Source organism: Peromyscus maniculatus, chromosome 14 (assembly GCF_049852395.1).
Source record: "Peromyscus maniculatus bairdii isolate BWxNUB_F1_BW_parent chromosome 14, HU_Pman_BW_mat_3.1, whole genome shotgun sequence".
Lineage (NCBI taxonomy): Eukaryota > Metazoa > Chordata > Mammalia > Rodentia > Cricetidae > Peromyscus > Peromyscus maniculatus.
The window spans coordinates 80,918,534-80,940,258 of NC_134865.1; the positions used below are offsets into that span (position 1 = coordinate 80,918,534).

General features: G+C 47.7%; 1 protein-coding gene across 17 annotated transcripts in view; it reads left to right on the forward strand.

The window, feature by feature from the left end:
- The window catches only part of Wdr25 (WD repeat domain 25), a 132,241-nt gene that overhangs the window by 108,787 nt on the left and 1,729 nt on the right, over nt 1-21,725 (forward strand). For all 17 annotated transcript variants that reach the window (XM_016005711.3, XM_076551364.1, XM_006971679.4 and 14 more), the window contains 2 exons: nt 19,234-19,404; nt 21,402-21,542. In XM_016005711.3, coding sequence (XP_015861197.1) covers nt 19,234-19,404; nt 21,402-21,542 — 312 coding nt within the window. The remainder of the gene's footprint in view (nt 1-19,233; nt 19,405-21,401; nt 21,543-21,725) is intronic.

Below are 21,725 nucleotides of genomic sequence, written 5' to 3' on the forward strand. Positions count from 1 at the left end.
GTAGAGAGGGTGTGGTGAGGTCCCCTGTCACTTAAAGTGACTTAGAATGGACAGGCAATAGAGACCCATGTGTGACCCAGGACCAGGACAGACAGATGTGGCTCTAGGTCACATTATAACCCAAGTGGTGTGAATAGGAAGATGCCCACCAATGCTCAGCTTAGCCAGCTGGCACCCTCCACCAATGGCTGGCACCCTCCACTGCAGCTCTTTGGGCACATACATTTGCATTTTAATGTGATTTTCCCCGACTTAATATCACATCATTAGCATTTCCCATATTGTTAAAAGACTTTTGGACGCTATAATTTTTAACAATTATCCAGTATGCCATGATGTATTTAACCAGTCCTTTGTTGTGGGTATTTATAATATTTCTGTGTTTTCTTTATTATAACACTGAGGCGAGTGTCTGACTTCCTAGGTGGGGTGCTGGTCAGATGCATGCATGCTTATTAAGTCTGTGTAGCCCACCTCCTTCCAGAGGGCAGCTGCCTGCCTGAGCCCCAATCTAATTCATCACTTTGCTTTTTTGGGGGTACTGTGAGGCTTTTGTAGGCCCAGTTCTGTCTGGAGAGGAGCTGGTACACAGAGAAGGGATAGGTAGGGTGACCAAAGAGGGATCTGGGGCCAGGGTTCCGGGAGGGAGTAGGCAGAAACTAAGCTAGGCCAGGGGAGGCTGCCTTCCTTCCCTGGGGTGTCCTGGGTCCGGAGCAGGTCCAGGATGTGAAGCTCCTCCTGCTCTCTGCTCATTAGTCCCACAGAATCCTTGGAATTCAGACAGCATGCCAGACAAACACAGAAGTCAGATCTTGGTGTCAGGTCCGGTGTATGGAACAATAATAAGCATTGGATGGGGAGATAGAGGGAGCCCCATGATGATAGGGGACTTGCTCCCTGTGTGGCTAGTATCGATCGGGAAGTAGGTCTTGTAGCCTGCCTGCTTTTGTCTGGGGGCTGCTGTGGTCTCAGTCACACCCAGCAAGCACTAATTGAGCAGCTACTATTGTGGAGTGTAGCATGACAGGATCAGGCACAAGTGTCTGGCTACAGATTTGTCATGACTGTAGCAAGGCCTCCAGCTGGCTGTGTGGGCTGGGTGGTCCTGGGCAGGATACATCCCCTCTCTGAATCAGAGTCCTCATCTGCACAGTGAGGGTGCTAACCTTGACTTTCTAGAATGCCCATGGGGATTGTGGGTAATAGGTATGGCACACAGCAGGTGTTGGCTGCTCAAATGGTCGCAGCAGACCTAGCCCTCTCTGAGCTTACTGTAGTCGAGCTGTCTTCAGTTTGCTAACAGCAGGGTGGATCTGTTCCGGTAGCTGGGTGCACCCTGACCAAAATGCCAAGTATCTGTGCCGTTGGCAAAAGATGATCACCCAGGGCGATGGCACGGCCAGTGCAGGGGATCACAGGCTCCGGCAAACGTTCTCCTGCACCTTTGATTAATTTTTAAAAGGCAAAAGTAAATTAATTATTGCCAGTCTGAGTATGGCACTCAGACTGCATGGAAAAGCCAAGGTGCAGTCTTCTATGTCAGCCATGGAGGGTGTAGCCCAGGGTGGCCCAGGAGCTGTGTGTCAGCCATGGAGGGTGTAGTCCAGGGTGGCCCAGGAGCTGTGTGTCAGCCATGGAGGGTGTAGTCCAGGGTGGCCCAGGAGCTGTGTGTCAGCCATGGAGGGTGTAGTCCAGGGTGGCCCAGGAGCTGTGTGTCAGCCATGGAGGGTGTAGCCCAGGGTGGCCCAGGAGCTGTCACTCCACATGGAAGCCTGGCCAGTGACACCCTCACTCTAGAGAAGGTGGGTGGCCCACAGGGGTGGCCATGGTTCGGGGGGCAGGCTTCTCTTTGCATCTGCCCCACACTCCTTCCAAGTCCAGGACTTCAGGACCTGCTCTCAGGGCAGCTCCTTGGGCTGCCCTATGAGGCTCACACCAGGAAGACCATGTGTGAGCCTGGCCTGGCCTTTGTTCTCCCTCCCACACTGAGTGGACAGTTCTGGAGGCCGGTGTCACCATGTCCCCTGGGTTAGGGGGCTGAAAGTCCTTGTCCACTGACTTTCTCAGTCCCCCATTCTCCTTTCTCCCAGCATCAGGAAGAAGCTGAGCCCCAGGATGTAGCCTGTGGGGACCAGAACCCCAGTGCTCATCTGGAAGGCTCAGCTGAGACCTTCACAGTGTCTGCAGTCAGCTCCTTCCTCAGAACTGTAGGGACTCTCACAGGCCACGCTTCACTGCCAACTGTACTTCTGCCAGAGCCCTGTCAGTTCCGTTCCTCCTCATGGGAGTCTGCGAACAAGGGAAGGCCGAGTGGCTATAAAATGGAGGAAGATGGAGGTTCATCTCCACCAGGCCCCGATGTCACCATTGAGGAGGAAACTGGTTCCATTGTGTGGTTTGTGGTGATCACACAATGGAGATGACAGATCTCAAAGGGGTGAGCTAGTGATTTCATATAGGCACATTTGGGTTTTTAAGTGTGCATAGGAGTTTTCCAGTCACATTAGGGTATTTTAGGCCCAACAGAAGTGTAGGGCAAGGGTATGTATGTAAGAGAATGTGTGGTAGAGGGTTGTGTAGTTAGAGACCACATTGTTTCCATGTGTGTGTGCATGTACATACTTGCATGTGTGCAAGTGCTCGTGTGTGTGTGTGTGTGTGTGTGTGTGTGTGTGTGTGTGTGTACACGTGTGTACACGTGTGTACACGTGTGTACGTGCTCATTCAGAGGAAGGTTAGGAAAGAAAGTCAGGCCAGTGTTTTGAGCTGGGCAGGGCAGGGCCTCCACCCCTGCTATTTGTGGATTGTGACCCAGAGCCAAATACTCCAAAGGGAGCCTTTGGATTTGGGGACCTCCTCACATATCCTAGACTGCTCTCAGCTTGTCCCTGGGGAGCCAGGCAGCTCATCAGTCACACCTAGGTGTGAAGGGGAAGGTGCCCTCCCAGCATATGGTTATTAAAGTGCGCCATCTTTAAGCCTCATTAGGGAGTGTTAAATGCTAATGAATTTAGAGAGGGGTGTCTTGGGGCCTCTGTTTCCTTGGAAACATTTGAGAGCAGGTGCTTTATAATGAGCTGTACCTATTTTAAAAGTGAGCGGTGAGGGCTCTTTGATAGGCCGGCTCTCAGATGCTGATGGGCAAGTGTGCACAGAGCAGTGAGGCCAGTGGAGATGCGCTGCGCTCTCTGGAATAGCATCTCTCTGGTGGTTTCTATAGAAACGGCCGGCACCTAGGTAGGAGAACAGCCACGCTCCAGGTTTGCTTACACAACACTGGGCACACCCAGCCTCCGAAGACTGCGGATCCTGTGGGACGGGGGACAGACGTGCCTTGCCACAGCTGTAACATGCGATGTTAATTGTCTTTTCTCCACCTACCGCCTGATTTCAGCTGTCCCCACCCTGCCTATTATTCAGGCCCAGCTGATGAGAAGTAGAATGAACATTTGTGGAGCTAATTCCTCCCCACAGAGCACTTTAAAGAAACTTTTCATTACTGAAAAATTTAAATATCCACCAAAGTAGAGGAGTTACTTAATGACCCTGGGCAGCCATGGCTCCTGGCAGTGGTGTGAGCTGGTGACCAGGCTGGCTGTCCTAACCCCGCCCACTCCCCAGTAGGCTCCACTCCTCTCCCTCCCACTGTGGTGTTCAGAAGCAAGTCTCAGACATCCATTTCATTGGCAAATACTTTTTTTATTTTTTAAGATAAGGACTTCAAAATTATTATAATACCATTATCCCTTCTAAGACTTTAGCAGTAATTCCTTAATACCATCAAATATCCAGTCTGTGCTCAGATTTCCCTGTAGCCTCATAATTTGCCTTAAATAGTTGCCCTGTTCAGATCGGGGCCTAAACATTTGGTTGATAAGTCTCTCCAGTCTTGTTTAATCTGCAGGTTTTCCTTGTAACGTATTTATTGGGTAATAAACTGGTTGCTTGTCCTTTATTTCCCCGAGTTTTGTCCCTGTGGTATCTGTCACTCACATATGCCCGTGGTCTCTGCGTGTCTCATGAGCCACTCCGTCCTGCAGCTCCTGGCCCTGGCACAGGCACACAGGTCACCGGGGGAGCTGTGTTATACAGCTCTCCTGCTCCTGCCATCCATCCACACATGATACAAGGATCTCCCCAGCCAGAGCTTCCCTGAATTATCCATGCTCAGCCATCGCCCAGACTCTCCAGTGGAAATCTCCAAAACCAACAGTCCCTGAATCGGAAGTTGTTGACCATTTGCACCCTGACACGCTGCCACAGTATCCACACTGTGTGTGCCATCTGCCTGCCAGTCACCCTGCTGCTGTCTCGGTTTTCAGACAGTCTTTTGTGGCACCCCAGTGGTTGTGTTCACGTCACCATTGTTTACTTAATAATGACCCCCCCAAACCCAAGAGCAGTGATGTCAACGGCTCCACGTGTGGAAGAGAAGATATGAGGTGCTTCCCTCAGGCCGGAGGGAAAGTCGTCGGAGGAAAGAGGAGTCATGGTGGAGCCTTGCCGAAAGCCCCGTGTCTGAGCCAGTGTTCTATTGCTGTGAAGAGACGCTGTGACCACAGCAACTCTTAAAAAGGAAAGCATTTAATCGGGCCTGGCTTACAGCTCAGCAGTTTAGTTCATTATCCTCATGGTGGGGAGCATGGCGACACACAGGCAGACATGTTGCTAGAGAAGGAGCCAAGATGTCTACATCCGGATCCACAGGCAGCAGGAAGAGAGAACCTCTGGGCCTGGCTTGAGTTTTGAAACTCCAAGGCCAGCCAACCCTCAGTGGCACACTTCTAACAAGGCCACGCTTCCTAATCCTTGCCAAGTACTGCAACTCCCTCATGTCCAAGCATTCAAACCTATGAGCCACCATACCCCAGTACACGAATACATTTCAACACACACACGTGATCTACTTAGCTTTTATCATGGTACATTGTTATCATTGTCCCATTTAATTTTCAGTTATTGGTATTAATCTCCCTTTGTACCTAAATTATAAGTTAAATTTCATCCTGTATACACACTGGTTTGGATATGATTTGTCTCACAAGGGCTAATGGCCTTCTGTATGGTGAGATTGGGGGTTAGGGAGCAAGACATGAGGTCCTGGAGTGGAGTGGTTAGTGTTGAGTCACTGTTCCAGAAACAGGTCATGATGTAAGTTCTTATGAGAGTAGATTGCTTGCCATTTCTCTTGTTGTATTTTGTATTTTGAGACAGGGTCTCTCCGTGTAGCCCTGGCTGTCCTGGAACTTGATATGTAGACCAGGCTGGTCTTGAACTCAGAAGAGATCTGCCTGCCTCTGCCTCCTGAGTGCTGTGATTAAAGGCATGCACAGCCTGAATTTTTTAAAGTTTTATGTTGGTATTGGATTTTTTCAGCTAACTCTACTGCATTATGTTTTCCTATATTCTGTTAATGGGTTGTGTTATTAAAAACAGTAACCCTTAGATTTCTGGCATGAGTCCACCTCAGCTGTGATACACCTTCATTCTTCTATGTGGTTGGGTTCAAGCTGACAATAAATGGTTAAGGTTCTATATGAGGATTATTAATCTCTATTTTATTTCTTGTCTAGTTTTAGTGTGAGATTAATATTGGACTCAGAAAGTAAACTGAGACTCCTCTCGTATTTTCTAACTATTCATGTAGCATTGGCTCTAGTTCTGCCTTAGTCCTTGACAGAGCACACGAGCGGGGCCTCTGGAGCTGGGTTTTCTATAGGAAGGTGATAATAATAACAATATAATGCCATAACAAAATACAATAATATAATAACATAATACCACACATAACAATATATAATCATATAATACCACACATAGTGATAAATAATACCACACAATAATAATATTATATATAATAATGCAATACATAATATATATATAACAATGTAAGGTAATACATAATAATGTGGAATTAGTGTAATAAAGGGCTCTTTGGGCATTCTGCCTCTCCCTTGATTATTTTTGGGCCTTTGCTTTTCAAGGACATTTAGATGTCCTCTAAAATCATCAGCTCTTGTCTTACATGTGTCCTCATCCTTCAGTGCCGAAGCAGCTTCTGGCTCCTCCTTCTGAAAGTGTCACCTCTGTTGCAGGACCTGCCTTCTGCATTTTTCATACTCAAGTTTGATGACGGCGAGTCCTCTTCAGTTGTGATGAATGTCTTTATTTGCCGTGGCTCTTCCTACATCCTTAGCTCCCTCTTCGTACTGTAGTAGAGGCTTGGTCGACATATCATAAACAGGACATGTTTGGAGTATGAGGGATGTTTCATGAACTTTGACATATATGGACATACATACATACTTCCCTTTTTTCTTTTTCTTTTTCTTTTTTCTCATTCTATAGATTAGGCTGGCCTCAAACTCGCAGAGATCCACCTGCCTCTGCCTCCCGAGTGCTGGGATTAAAGGCGTGTGCCACCACTGCCTGGCCACATATGTATTTTTATGTGTATAACAAAAGGCCTTGCCCTGTAGCCCTACCTGGCCTAGAGCTCTCCATGTAGACCAGATTGGCTTTGAACTTACAGCAGTTCTGCCTCTGCCTCTCAAATGCTGAGATTACGGGCATGCACCACCACATTCAGCTACATATATTATACATATGTAGAGTATGTATATATTTAATATGTATCTCTATAAAATCACACCACATCAAAATAATTAATATATCCATCACCTTCAGAAATTTTGTGGCCCTGTGTTCACTTCTAGAAGTTCTATAGTTTGGGGCTTTATATTAAAGTTGAATACATTTAGTATTAATTTTGCATGGTCAAGGTTGGACGGAGTTTTGAATGTCCAACTCTGGGTGTTCCATATTCCTGTATGTTATGCCTTTCTAACCTGTTTGACTTTACCAGTTGCACCTGTGTGGGTGTGTCTTTGTGCTCTGAGTTCCTTGTCTCTCTAAACTGAATTGTTTTTGTACCCTTATAAGGAATCCTGGATCTATCCAGCACATGCTTTGTTCTTTTTCAGTTGTTTTAACTGCTCTGAGTTTATCACATTTACATTTTGATTTTACAATCACTTTGCCAAATTCTAACAAAATGAGACAAAGTTGACTTGCACTTTGGTATTGTGTCTGTAGGTGGGAGAGAAGTGAGCTCTGAATGTGTGTGAGGTTTCTCATCCAGGAGCACAGTCTTGGATACCTGTCAGGAATGGCTGTGGTGTCCCTGTTCCTGGCCAGGCTTATCCCTGAGTATTTACACTTTTGATGCTATCGTTGTAACTGAGAGCTATGAACTGGTTTTGTGACTAGCTTTTAAAATTTCAATTCATGATTGTTTATTGTTAGAGGAACAATAAGCCTTTGAATAGTCGCCTTGAATCTTGCAGTTCTATTACACTCCTTAGTTCTGGTGTGTTCTTTGGAGATGCTGGCGGGTTTTAAAAAATAGGTAATCATGTCACCTGTAAACAAAGTTAATTTTGGTTGTTCTTTTCCAGCTTAGATGTCATTCACATCTATTAATTGCCTATTTTTATCTGTTTATCTGTTTCCTTGCTTTGGGCCCTGCCTCAGTCATGGACAGCAGTGTTGTCTGGAAGCAGTAACAGTGGACAACCTTGCCTGGCTCCTGATCCCAGAGGAGCATTCTTCTCCCATTTGCAGGTCACGTTGACTGTGGCTGTCTTGTCAAGGAGCAGTTCAGTTTTAGGACTTTTCCTTTTTTTTCTGATTTTTCTAAGATTTTTTTTCAGTTGGGAGTTGTTGGATTTTATCAGATGCTTTTTCGGCTTCAATGCAAGTGATTGTGTGATGTGTCATTGTTTTTGTTCTGTCCATTCGAGCTTTGTCAGTTGATTTTCAGATATTAGAACACTCTGTGGTCATGGCATGAGCCTCATGTCCTGTCTTCCCTTTATTACTTGTGCAACCATCCTGAGGGTGTGGATCTCAGGGTTCCTGCATCCGTCCTGAGGGTGTGGATCTCAGGGTTCCTGCATCCGTCCTGAGGGTGTGGATCTCAGGGTTCCTGCATCCGTCCTAAGGGTGTGGATCTCAGGGTTCCTGAATCCGTCCTGAGGGTGTGGATCTCAGGGTTCCTGCATCCGTCCTGAGGGTGTGGATCTCAGGGTTCCTGCATCCGTCCTAAGGGTGTGGATCTCAGGGTTCCTGCATCCGTCCTGAGGGTGTGGATCTCAGGGTTCCTGCATCCGTCCTGAGGGTGTGAATCTCAGGGTTCCTGCATTCGTCCTGAGGGTGTGGATCTCAGGATTCCTGCATCCATCCTGAGGGTGTGGATCTCAGGGTTCCTGCATCCACTGTGAAGGTGTGGATCTCAGGGTTCCTGCATCCACTGTGAGGGTGTGGATCTCAGGGTTCCTGCATCCATCCTGAGGTTGTGGATCTCAGGGTTCCTGCATCCATCTTGAGGTTGTGGATCTCAGGGTTCCTGCATCCACTGTGAGGGTGTGGATCTCAGGGTTCCTGCATCTGCTGTGAGGGTGTGGATCTCATGGTTCCTGCATTCATCCTGAGGTTGTGGATCTCAGGGTTTCTGCATCCACTGTGAAGGTGTGGATCTCAGGGTTCCTGCATCCACTGTGAAGGTATGGATCTCAGGGTTCCTACATCCATCCTGAGGTTGTGGATCTCAGGGTTCCTGCATCCATCCTGAGGGTGTGGATCTCAGGGTTTCTGCATCCACTGTGAAGGTGTGGATCTCAGGGTTCCTTCATCCACTGTGAGGGTGTGGATCTCAGGGTTCCTGCATCCACTGTGAGGGTATGGATCTCAGGGTTCCTGCATCCACTGTGAGGGTGTGGATCTCAGGGTTCCTGCATCCACTGTGAAGGTGTGGATCTCAGGGTTCCTGCATCCACTGTGAAGGTGTGGATCTCAGGGTTCCTTCATCCACTGTGAGGGTGTGGATCTCAGGGTTCCTGCATCCATCATGAAGGTGTGGATCTCAGGATTCCTTCATCCACTGTGAGGGTGTGGATCTCAGGGTTCCTGTATCCATCATGAGGGTGTGGATCTCAGGGTTTCTACATCCACTGTGAGGGTGTGGATCTCAGGGTTTCTGCATCCACTGTGAGGGTTTGGTGTCGGGGTGGGGGTGTGAGCTCAGGAGTGAGCTTCTCATCGGTTTTCTGAAGGAGTTGTTAAAATTAATATATTATTTCTTCTCTAAATATTTGGTGGAGTTAACCAGTGAAGCTAATTTTGCATGAAATTTTCTCTCAAAGGTTTGAAACTTTTAAGTAAAATGTATTTAATAAACCTGTGCTTAATGCAGTTCTGTATTTCTCTTTGAGTTACTCTTGGTGTCATTTCTCTTTCAAGATGGCTACCCATTTCATCAAAGTTACCAATGTGGATATAATGTTTGTCTTGATGGCATTTTATATTTGAATAATCCCTAGTGGTGTTTTCCTGTCCTCCACATTTCTGGTGTTGGTAAGTCATTCCCACCCCATCAGTCCAGTTAAAGATTTACACATGTTGTCCTTTCAAAGCAGCACATTTTGATTCTACTTGCTTTTTGTATTTGTTTTGCCTTTTGAAGAAACAGGAATTTCTTTCCTATTCTGTTTAGCCCTTTCTTCCGCCTACTGTGGAATTTCATTTTCTCTTCTGTTTCTGGTTCCTTTCTGTGGGAGTTGAGGTCATTGCTTGAGACTTGATTCTTTTACTCGATCCGCGCTGTCAATTCCCCTGTAGGCATCCCATCTCTGCTGAACAATGTTGATGCATTGTGTTTTTATTTTCATTCAGTTTGAAACGCTTTCTCATTTCCTTTTGATTTATTCTTGACCTGTGAATTATTTAAAAGTTTGTGTTTAGATTCCAAACACATGAGAGTTTTCCAAATGCCTTTGTTATTCATCTCTGACTTAATTCCACTGTGGGTACAGGATGTACATTGTATATTTTAGTCCTTTTAAATGGAGGCTTGTCCGATGTTCCAGTACACTCTGTTTCCTTCTGCCTGTGTGCTGTATATTCTACTGTGATTGGGTATGGTAGATGTCAAATATCAATTATATCAGCTTGGTTGGCAGTATTGTACAGGTCTTCTAAATCATTTTTGTTTCTATGTCTTTTCTATAGGAACAGCTGTGGCTGTGATTTGAATGTTTATATTTTTCCAACATTCTTGTGCTAGAACATGAACCCTTAGGTGATTGTGATTGTGATGCTCACTTTTCTTGTTGCTGTGACTTGAGAAGACACTATGTAAGGAAGGGAGGCTTAGTCTTTCATCTGCCTTAGAGTCCAAGTTGGGTAATCCCTCACGGCGGGGAACGCGTGGTGGCCCATCAGATGCATCTGTGGTCGGAAAGCAGAGAGCAAACAGGAAGTAGAACAGGCTATGGAATCACAAGGCTCATCTCCCAGTGACCCACTTCCTCCTGCAAGGCTCCACCTCGTGAAGGTTACAGCCTTCCCAGACAGCCCCATCCGCTGAGGACCAAGTGTTCACACACAGCCCATGGGGGACCATCTCACATTCAGACAACAGTGATGTGTTTAGAGATGGGTCCAGGGTTAGTGGGATGGCTCAGTGGGAAAGGCGCTTGCCACACAAGTCTGGCGACCTGAGTTTGGTCCCTGGGACCAATGGGAAGGTGGAAGTAAGAACCAGCTTCACACAGTTGTCCTCTGACCTCCACATGTGGGTGACGGCTCGTGTGCCAACACACACAGTGTAAATCACACTAATAAGTTCAAAAGCAATTTAAAACTTTTAAACAAGAGGTGAGTTCTCTAGGAGGTGATGTGTTAGGAGCTGGGTGCTTTCAGAGCCCTTCACAATCAGGTCATGAAGCTCTGTTCTCTCAAGAGGAGTTAACATCCTTATAAAAGGGCTGAGGGGAGGGATATCAGGACCCTTCTGCCCGTCCATGTCTCTGGCCTGTGAAGACGGTGTTTGTCCCCTCTGTTCCCTCTGCCTGGTGAGATGTGGCAGGAAGGCACAGAACCTCACGAGACACCGGATCTGCTGCTTGAGCTTTCCAAACTGCAGAACTGTGAGAACTAACGTTCTCATCCCACAGTTATCTCACCGAATCCCAGCAAGCTGGCTAACGCTGGTGACTAAGATCCAGATCTGATCTCTTTTCAGTTCTCTCGGTCTCAAGCTCACTGCTTCTATTTGAAGGTCTATACCAGCTGCCTAAGGGCCAGGGCTCTTCTTTTCTGCTATGAACAAAAGCTCCTAAAAAAGAAGCTCCAAGGCCCATTTTAGCACACCGGAGCTTCCTTCAGTGACGGTGGGGAGGTTGGAATGTTGCAGGTCCATGGCCTAATTATGACTCATCTTGGGTGATCTTTATTTTCCTACATAGCCGTTCCTTGTCCACTTCTGTGTCAGACAGTGTCCTGTGACTGACAGGTAGAAACCCGTTGGAATGTATTAACTTAACAAAGTTCTAGTTTCTGTCAGCCCAAAACCTGAGAGTCATCGGACAACATCCAGTTCTTCTATCTGGCATTCTCTGCTTTGTTGTTCTGTTTCTACAAAAACTTCGTGAAACTGCTTCCCATGGGAGCGTGGAATCCAGGGTCCCCTAAGTCCGTGCTATGGATTTACAATTTTTTACGGTCATCCTTATTTGATGTGTGTGTACATGTGTGTACCACAGTGGAGGACAAAGGCTGCTTTTGGAAGTCAGTTTTCTCCTCCCACCTTGTAGGACCCAGCACTTCCGTTCAATTCATCAAGCTTGGTAGCAGGCACCATTACCTAGTGAACTGTGTCACCAACCCTGGGCTGTAGAGCTCTTAATGGCTGGCCTCTTCAGTCATGTGACCTCTTTTCTCTCTCTTTTTTTCTCTTTCTTTCCCCCCCCCTCTCTCTCTCTCTCTTTCTTTCTTTAATTTTATATGCATTGGTGTTTTTGCCCTGAGAAGTTTCAGGTCCCCTGAAACTGGAGTTAGACAGTTGTGAGCTACCATGTGGGTGCTGGGTGTTGAACCCAGATCCTTGGAAGAGCAGTTAGCACTCTTAACCTCTGAGCCATCTCTCCAGTCCATGACCTCTTTTCTTTAAGGCTCTTATCATATGTAGACTTTCAGCTTCATCACTCTGTGATACATTGTTATTGTTTTTTTTGGTGAAAAAAGCTGTTTTTAAAAATTTGACAGTGGAACAAGTTGTTCGTTTTACTAATACGCCACGTTCTCTCAGGTTTGTCTAGTGGAACCAGGAGAGTTGTCCATGTGGCTCCCTTCGCCTTGTCAGCTTGTGGTCATTGTTAGTTTTGTGCCTCTGTGATCAAAGCCCACGATGAGAAACAACTCAAGGGAGAGCAGGTTGATTTTGGCTCAGCTTCCGAAGTTCAGTCTGGCATAGCAGAGAGAGTGGGCAAAGCTCACAGCAGTGGATTGGAGGGTAGAGGCTCCCTCTCATAGCAGGCTAGGAGCAGGGGGGCCGGAACCCAGGGCCAGACTTGAACCTCAAAGGCCCACCCCTGGTGACCCACTCCTAAAGGTCCCATGGGCTCCTTAAATAGCACCACTGGCAGGGAGATAAGCACTTAAACAATGAGCCTGTGGGAGACCTTGAGGTTCAAGCCCTAGGAGAAAGCTACCCAGTGGTTTGTGTATTATGAGGTTTTCACCCTCAGGTTAGTGGGCCTGTGCAGAGTCTGTCCTGTAGAAGCCTTTAAGGTTCTTGGCCTGTTCCTATCTGGCAGCTGATGCCATGGGCCTGTGTAGTTTCCCTGCATGAAGAATGACCTGGTCATGGTTTGGCTTACCTGTCAGGAAGATCCCCAGGTGTAACTGGGCTCGCCCCTGCCTGGCCACACTGGCCATCTTTGCTCTGCACACGAAATCAGCCTTTAGGTGTGTGTTTGCTGCATAAGCTGACGCCTCCATATCTGCAAATGTCCCTCTTATTCACAGTGGCTTTTCCCCATATTAACTCAGCCACTCTGGCTTTCATTTGATTAACTGTAATATGGTGTGGTTTTCAACCATTCACTTACAGTCTATCTGTTTCATTTTATTTAAAGTGGCTTTTCTGGTGATGATCCCATTGAGTCTTTTTTTATTTCCACTTATTTATTTTTGAAACAGAATCTGGCCTCAGACTCCTAGATCCGAGCAACCCTCCTTCCTCAGCCTCCTAGCAGGTTGGGCTGGAGGTGGGTGGTACTACATCTTGCTTTGCTGGGTCTTCAAAAAAAAATTAAATCCAATTTGATAGTTTCTAGCCGGTGATTAAGTAATTAACATGCAAAGTGATTATTGATGTGGTTAAAATGGGCCTACCATTTATTGTTTCCCATTTGCCTTGTTTTTCTCGCCTCCTCCTCTCCTGTCTTCTTTGGGTTAATATGAACATTTTCTCTTATGTGGTGTGCTGTACTTGGGTGAGTGTCCCTACGGCTCATACAAAGTGCCTTCCTCCCTTCCCCTGCACCTTTAGGAAGTCCACTGACAAGACAGTTAAGGCTCAGTGTGTTTTTGCTTTGGAATGGTAATTTGATCGGTGGGCGGGCTTGCTGAGGACTTTTGCCAATAGTGTCCACTGTATGGTTTTTTAACTTACTCTGTGTGCATTGCTTCCCACACTGATCTTTCTGTAGCTGCTCACTGGACTTCCCAGCCCACCTGCTGCTGTTTGCTTTTCTCTAGGGAGTAACCTTTTGAGTATAATCCAGAGCTTTTTTTTTTTTTTTTCAGTGTGTAGATGGCAGGCATGGAGAAGGGACCCTTGTGGGCTTGGCTTGCTCCATCTTGTGTTAACATTGTTTTAGTCCTTTAATATCCAGTGATTTTTTTTTTCATGGCTCATGGCTGAGATGCTCCCACCCACCATACCCTGTGTAGATTCCCTCTGCAGTGTCATGTCGGCCAGTCGTACTGTCGGGCATGTTTGCGTTGTCCTCCTCCACCGAATGTGTGCTAGATCAGTTCTTGACTAAAGTCAGATCAGTTCTTGACTAAAGTCCTGGCCTGTCCCCTGCCGCTCTGGCCAGCCTTTCTGGGTTTAGAGGCCACAGTCTGTTCTCTGGTGGTGTTCACCTCTCTGCCCTCTCTGGGGACAGGGTGAAGCAGTACTGTTTGTTTGTTTGTTTGTTTGGTTGGTTGGTTTTTCTGAGACAGGGTTTCTCTGTGCAGCCCTGGCTGGCCTGGAACTAGCTCTGCATATCAGGTTGGTCTTGAACTCACAGATCCCCTGTCTCTAAGCCCAGCAGTATTTTTATTGTTAAGACAAAACATATCATCTATACTGACTGCAAATGTAAGGGTGCCGGCTTTTTCTTTTACTTCATCTTTATTTTAAACTTTTCTTATGGATTTTTTTTACTTTCATTCACCTTGACACTTTTCTTTTGGTATTAGCAGTAGATGGCTGAGAAGTGCTCTAACCTTCTTGTAGATTTTTTTTCCCTTTTTCTTTTTTTGGTTCACAATGTACATCCACTTAGGACCTACCGTCAGATTGCTGATTTTCCATTAATAATGTGTATTCAACTAAGGAGCCACCATTAAATTACCATGCTTTAAACTCTCTTAAAAGCAATCCTATTTGTGTGGTTAACCTACCAAATCAATACTTGGTTAATTTGATTTGCTTAATTATGCCTTCACATTTTAAAAATTGCTTTTTAAGTTAATTTTGTAGTATAATTTAATTTAATAAAATATGTCCATGAATCTAGAGAAAAGGTTGGCAACCAGAGCATACAGGCCCCATCTGGCCTGTGACCTGTTTTTATATAGCCCCTGGTCTAAAAGTGGGTTTTATGCTTGTAATCAACTCTAATACACACACACACACACACACACACACACACACACACACACACACACGAGTATACACACATATACATACACACATATACATACATACACACATACACACATACACACACACACACACACACACACACAGCAACAGTGACTATATATAGTTCATAAAACCTACACTATTTATCATCTGGCTCTTTGACAAAAAAAAAAAATCCACGATTCTTATTTGTGGGTAAAATCTGCAAAATCAAATCTTTTTTAGAAAGTTTTTTTTTTATTTTTAAATTTGTGTGTGTATGCATGTATGCAGGTATGTATGTATACCACATGTATACAGGTGCCATGGGCGGCCAGGTGCGGATGTTGGAACCCCTGGAGCTGGAGTTACAGGAAGTTGCGAGCTGATGTAGGTGCTGAGAACTGCACCCAGGTCCCTCAGGAAGGACAGTAAGTGCTCTTAGTCACTGAGCCAGTTCTCCAGCCCCCAGAGAAAGACTCAGATTCTACTGGTAACCTCATCTCCCCAATGCCGTCCCTCTCTCCCTCTACAGGTAAAGCATACTTACTTATTTCTATTTGAAGCTTAACTTTCCATTGTTTGTTTATCAAGCAGGACCTTAAATTTCAAATGCTGGCCTCAAACTTGGTGTGTAGCTAAGGATGACTTTGAACTTCAGATCCTCTTGTCTGGACCTCCCAAGTGCTGAAATCGCAAATGTGCTCCGCCATACCCGACCGTTCCTAGTGACTTACACACTAGCCTACATATCTGCCCGCCACCCTCTGCCCACTTTCTCTCCACCTTTGCTCTGGACATGGAGCCCTGGCGATGGCTTTAGCAAGACAGGCCCCCTGGCGTTGTGATGAACTCGGCGGTACCCACGCCCTCACCGTGCTTCTTGGAGTCTATGTGGGGCTGTTTCTGGTTCTTCGCTGTCTTTGACATTGTGCTGACATCTTGGCACTTTGCCGGCGCAGCTCTGTGGCCAGTTCTTAGACGGGGTGGGGGTGTGGGTGTGGGCGGGTGGGCTGGGCTGTGGGCTGCTGCACACCGGCCCATCTGTAGTGTTGCTGGGCTCCTCCTCGCCGAGGTTGTGCATTCCTGCCAGCAGCTCGAGCTGCCCAGCACCCTGACACCACCCAACAGAAGCACTGTCAAACTCTGGGAGTTTGCTCATTTAATAGGCAAGGGATGACATTTAAGTTTGCTTAAATTGCTCTTGTTGTGAGCAAGGTCGAAGCCATTTCCCTGTTGATGAGCTGCGTCCTCTTGCCGTCTTCTGTGGAACTCAGGCTTTCTCGTCTTGTCGCAGAAGCTTCTGGTGCTGCAGATGGTGACCTTCGCATCTAATACAAGTTACAAATGCCTCTCCCGCTTGGCTCTCCTCTGCTCGTCTATTATTTATCTGCTCTTTTTCTGCCCGCGAGGGAGGCGTGTTGGTTACTCTCTCACTTGGTCAGCAGTACTGGCTTCCCTCTCACCGCTCCCGGCCCCGGAGCTGTAGCTGGGAAGTTCCCCAAGGCCTGGCCCGCAGAGGAGTCCAGCCACGTGGTCTTCTCATATTTATATAGTTAACTTTCTTTTCTCAATGTAAAAATTTTAGTTGCTTCTTTAATGTCTACAGACACTTTGATGATCGTGTGACTGTCTCCTTTTACCCATGTTACCTTAAATCTTAGAGAGAAGCGTTGCACACATGCTCTAGAGCTGGCATGTATACACTGTCACATCCTTACACTTGAAGAAGCCCATATGCCTGGTATCAGGGAAATGGAACAGTCTGGGAGCAGAGACCTGGGCCAGGGCCAGAACCTCACTGTAGCAGCTCCCACAATCTGAGAGAGCCAGGGGCCCAAGATGGGCAGAGCTGTGCCTTCGTCAGCATTAACAGTACAGTGGAGTCCAGGCTGATTGGCCACAGGTGGTCTTCATTATCCATTTATGGCACGAGCTGTCCTCCACTTTCCCCAAGGCCAGACTTCTCCAGTGGGCCTGCGGTTGCCAGTGAAGGCTCTCTTCCTTGGCTCCAGTCCTGGGTTAGGGTGTGCCAGCTGCCGGAGTACTAATCAAGGTTGCTGTAAAACTCACCAGCAGCCAGTGGCCCAAATGGCGTGTCAGCTCTACAGAGCATGTCACAGCGGGAAGGAAAGTCTGTCATGTTTGGTGATGAGCACTCAAAAGGCCAGCCTCCTGCCCACAGCTGTGCTTCATTGGCAGGGTTTGTCCATCACACATTGGCATGTTTCCCATCCATTTGCTTTTATGACGCCCTAATGAATTGGGCTATTTCTAGCCATTCTGAGAAGATGTAGTCCTTTTGTTCTGGTAAAGTTTACTTGGGAGGTACAGCTGCAGGTAGTTCGGTCATGGGTAGCTGATAGCCCCTGGGTATGTCTTTCTGAGAGAAGGCACATCTGGGATCTTGTTGTCATGACTCAGCAAACACAGGGAGAGTCACCAGGTGCCCTCATCATTTCCTGGCCTAGCCCTTGCATAACCCAAGGAAGCTGCAGAGTACATGATGTTAAGGCCATGTGCATCCCAAGGCACACATGGTGCCTACTAACTGCTCTTCTCTATGAACCGGAGGGTTCTGACATGTATTTGCTGGGGAGAAGTATAGAAGCCAGTTCCAGAGATCTGTCCAGAGATGAGGGTTGGACTAGACCCATTTCTCACTGTGCATTTAATCTCCTTCCTGGCTGTCCCTTGATGGCCTGGCAGCCTGGCCTGTGCTTGATGGAGAGAGGTACAGAAGGAAGAGTAGATGTGGCCACAGACATGCCAAGTGATGCATGAGAAGGCTTTAAGGGTGATGGGAGTGAACTGCTTAGGACAGTGGTTTTCAACCTGTGGATTTCAACCCCTTTGGGGGTCGAACAATCCTTTCACAGGGGTCACCTAAGACCATTAGAAAACAGATATTTACATTACATTTCATAACAGTAGCAACATTACAGTTATGAAGTAGCAACGAAAATAATCATATGATTGGAGGTCACCACAGCATGAGGAACTGTATTAAAGGGTTGCAGCATTAGGAAGCCTGAGAACCTCTGGCTTAGGGGATGAGCAGAGCCAGTGAAGAGACTCCCAGAGTCAAGGTGAGCCCTCTGTTTGCTCCAGACCCCTCTGCCCATCAGCAGACTGCATCAGCTGCAGAGGCCAGCACCTCGCTTGAACACTGGATGTTGTGTAAACTTGTGGGAGCAGATGTTGGGGATTGGGATCTGTCCTGTCCTCTCCTGGGTCCTAGATGCTGCCTCAGCTTCTGACCTATCCAGGGTATATCTCAGCAGCAGTGTGGACCCTGCCTGGAGCTCTTCCCTGCTACCCTATGAAGCTGTGACTTTGAATCCTGGTGTTGGGGGATGGCATGCAAGAAAACATCTGCCTACCTTCATGAGTCTGCAGGGCTGGCCTTTCCTCTTCAGGGCTTGGGGGAGGGCACCCTGATGCCACCTTAGTAGAAGGCTGTTTCTAAAGACGCCAAGTTATTTGTTGCCCGTGTTTGTCCCTAGGAACTTACAGAGACAGGAACTGGCCAGCAGACAACCCAGTTGTGGGCCCCAGGGTAGCAACTGGGATGGGAGAGGCTTGGCAGCAGGTGACCTGAGAACTGTGTGTCTGCTGTAGCCACATGGTGGCGCCCAGGGAGCTGATAACCCCCGTGGCCAGTCCCGGGGGGCAGCTGGAGTCCTGGCTGTGTTAGCCATCCGGACAGCGCTGAGTGTCTTCTTAGTAGTGCAGCTGGCCTCATGCCATGGGAGAGCTCATTCAGCATAGTTGCTCTGAGTCCTTGTGTTGGGCCCCAGAACATAAAGCATGTCTTTAAAAGCAAAGTACATTCTGCCTGGCTGTGGTGTGCATGCCTTTAATCCCAGCACTCGGGAGGCAGAGGCAGGTGGATCTCTGAGTCTGAGGCGAGCCTGGGCTTCAGAGCGAGATCCAGGAAACAAACAAAAAAGTAAAATTCCTCCTGATATCTGAGATTCTGATGTTATTTTCTCTCTCCAAGAATGCTTGCTCCCTGTGTGATCCTTATTCATCCAGAGACAGTACATAGTCCAGGCTTTGTAGCTGTGACATCTTCAGGCCCTCTCAGAAGTATAACACCGTTATCACTGGATGTCACTCTTCCTTTCAGTACCTAGGGCAAGGTGGGAACCCCGTCCCTTATGTGCTTTCCTTGTATTCAGCTGCTGTGGAGGGACCCTGCCATCCCAGGAAACAAGTGGATCTCATTGGACCCACCCATGCACTGACAGGGGTGAGGTGGGCATAACCAGAGGTCAGCTTGCCTCTGGGAGGCCATTTATTCCCAAGAGCAATAGACATTGGCCAGCTGAGGTTGGAAAGTCCTAGGAAACCACATGAGTGTGCGGCCTAGTACCTTTTTATTAACCCTGCCCATGCATGGTACTTGGTAACTCCCCTTGGCTCTCCCTAGGCGGGCACCTGCCCCATACTCCCAGGACCATCATGGTGACTAGGGCCCTTCCTTGCAGGTGGTGAGAGGCTACAAGGCAACCATCCAGCAGACCCTGGACATCCTCTTCCTCCAAGAAGGGTCTGAGTTCCTGAGCAGCACCGACGCATCCACTCGGGACTCTGCTGACCGAACCATTATTGCTTGGGATTTCCGGACCGCTGCCAAGATCTCCAACCAAATTTTCCATGTGAGAAGCCCTGTGTAGAGTTGTTCTCGGTGTCAGCCATGGGGGACATTCCTGTAGCCCTGGGTTGGGGCCCTGGACCCCTCTCTGTCTGGGGGAGGAGGAGATGAGCTATTTGGAATATGTAGGATAGGGGTAGGCATAGGTCAGGCCCAGGACTCCTGCACACAGTGATGGCCTCTGTAGACTACCCTTTCTGGTTCAACCACCCATGGTGGCGAGAATACTCACTTCATAGAGTACCAAGAACTACAGAAAGAAAATGCTTATAAAGATCTAACACAGCATCAGACACAGAGACTCCTCCATAATGGTTTAACTATTGTTACCAACCCACCATCATCATCACTACTGACATCACTATCGCAGTGATCACCACTGCCACCACCACCTTTACCACCAACATAACCATCACTGTGATCCCCATCATTATCACTTCTGCCACTACCACTACCGCTGTGGTCACTACCATCACCACATTGTCATGATCAGTGTCACCTTCTTTACCACCACCACCACCGTTACCATCACTATAATCATTACCTCCACTGCCATCACCACATCACCATCATCACCATCACTGATTACCACCACCACCATCTCCACCACATCAACATCACTGTGATCACCACCACCATCTCTACCACCATCACCATCACTGATTACCACCACGACCACCACCACCATCTCCACCATGTCAAGATCACTGTGATCACTACCACCATCTCTACCACCATCACCATCACTGATTACCACCACCACCATCTCCACCACATCAACATCACTGTGATCACCACTACATCAGCATCACTATGATCACCACCACCACCATCTCCACCACCACCATCTCTACCACCATCACTAACACGGTAGTCACCACCACCACCATCTCCACCACATCAACATCACTGGGATCACCACCACCACCATCTCCACCATGTCAATGTCACTTTAGTCCTCATCACCACCATTTCCACCACCATCATCTCTACCACCATCACCAACATTGTCGTCACCACCACCACCTCCATCACTGTTGAGGTGATGGTCACCACCATGACCATCTTTTGGTAATGGTAAGCTGTTACTGATCTCTTGAGTGTCCTGCCCTTGGTCTTAGTTGTGACCATGAGTGCATCTAGACCTTCTTCTCCCTGCCTTGTCCTTCTGCTCAATGGGTTCTGAGTGGACCTGACTGAGCCGACTTTCAGACTGCCTCAGAGAGCCTGGCAGAGATGAGTGCAAGGCAGGTGAGTGTGCTGCTGGCCACCGTCTGCCTCTATCCGCTTCCACACACTCAGGGACGATGAGTGCTTTGCTGAAATCCTCACCAGGATGCTGGCTCGTCACCAGTCCAGTGGGCATCGTGATCCAGCTGCTCCCAGAGAGCTGTTGGCTCTGCTGGGATACTTTCAAGTTGGTAGCTTAAGGACAGTCTTAGAGCTGGGTGTGGTAGCACACACCTTTCATCTCAGCATTCAGGAGGCAGAGGCAGGCCAATCTTTTTGAGTTTGGGACCAGCCTGGTCTACATATTAAGTTCCAAGTCAGCCAGGGCTATAAAGTAAGACACTGTCTCAATACACACACACACACACACACACACACACACACACACACACACACACACACACATACGTATACATACATACATATATGTGTGTGTATACATATATATATATATATATACACATATATACATATATATAAATGAGGACCTCCTTCAGCACCCTGCGGAAGGGACACATGTGTTGACACTGGATTAACACGCTGAGCTCCACCTCAGACTGCAGAGCAGCAGAATAGGACAGTTGCATTGTTTTAAAGCTCTGAGTATATAGGAACTTGTTAGAACAACAGCAACCCATACAGACCCCCCAAGCCAAGGCCCAGGAGAAGGGGACAAAACCCCAGGAGCAGAGTGCAGGCTGGGTGATGATCTGTGGGAGGCAGAGACTCCACCGTGGTAGCCTTCATCCCTCTGTGGTCCTGCTTTCTCAGGAGAGGTACACCTGTCCCAGCCTTGCCTTGCATCCGAGGGAGCCTGTGTTCCTGGCACAAACCAATGGCAACTACCTGGCTCTCTTCTCCTCTGTGTGGCCCTATCGGATGAGCAGACGGCGACGCTATGAAGGGCACAAGGTACCCCCCATCTTTGTTACTTAGGTCAGATGCTCACCATTGGTCCCCAAGCTTCCAGCCATGCATCTCCAGGGCACATGGACCCTCTGGGCACTCTGACTGTGTATGTGAGGGTCCATTCAGGGTCCAGGCCACATGCCCAGCCATAGGCAGGAGAGCATGTCAGTTCCCATGTCATGGGGT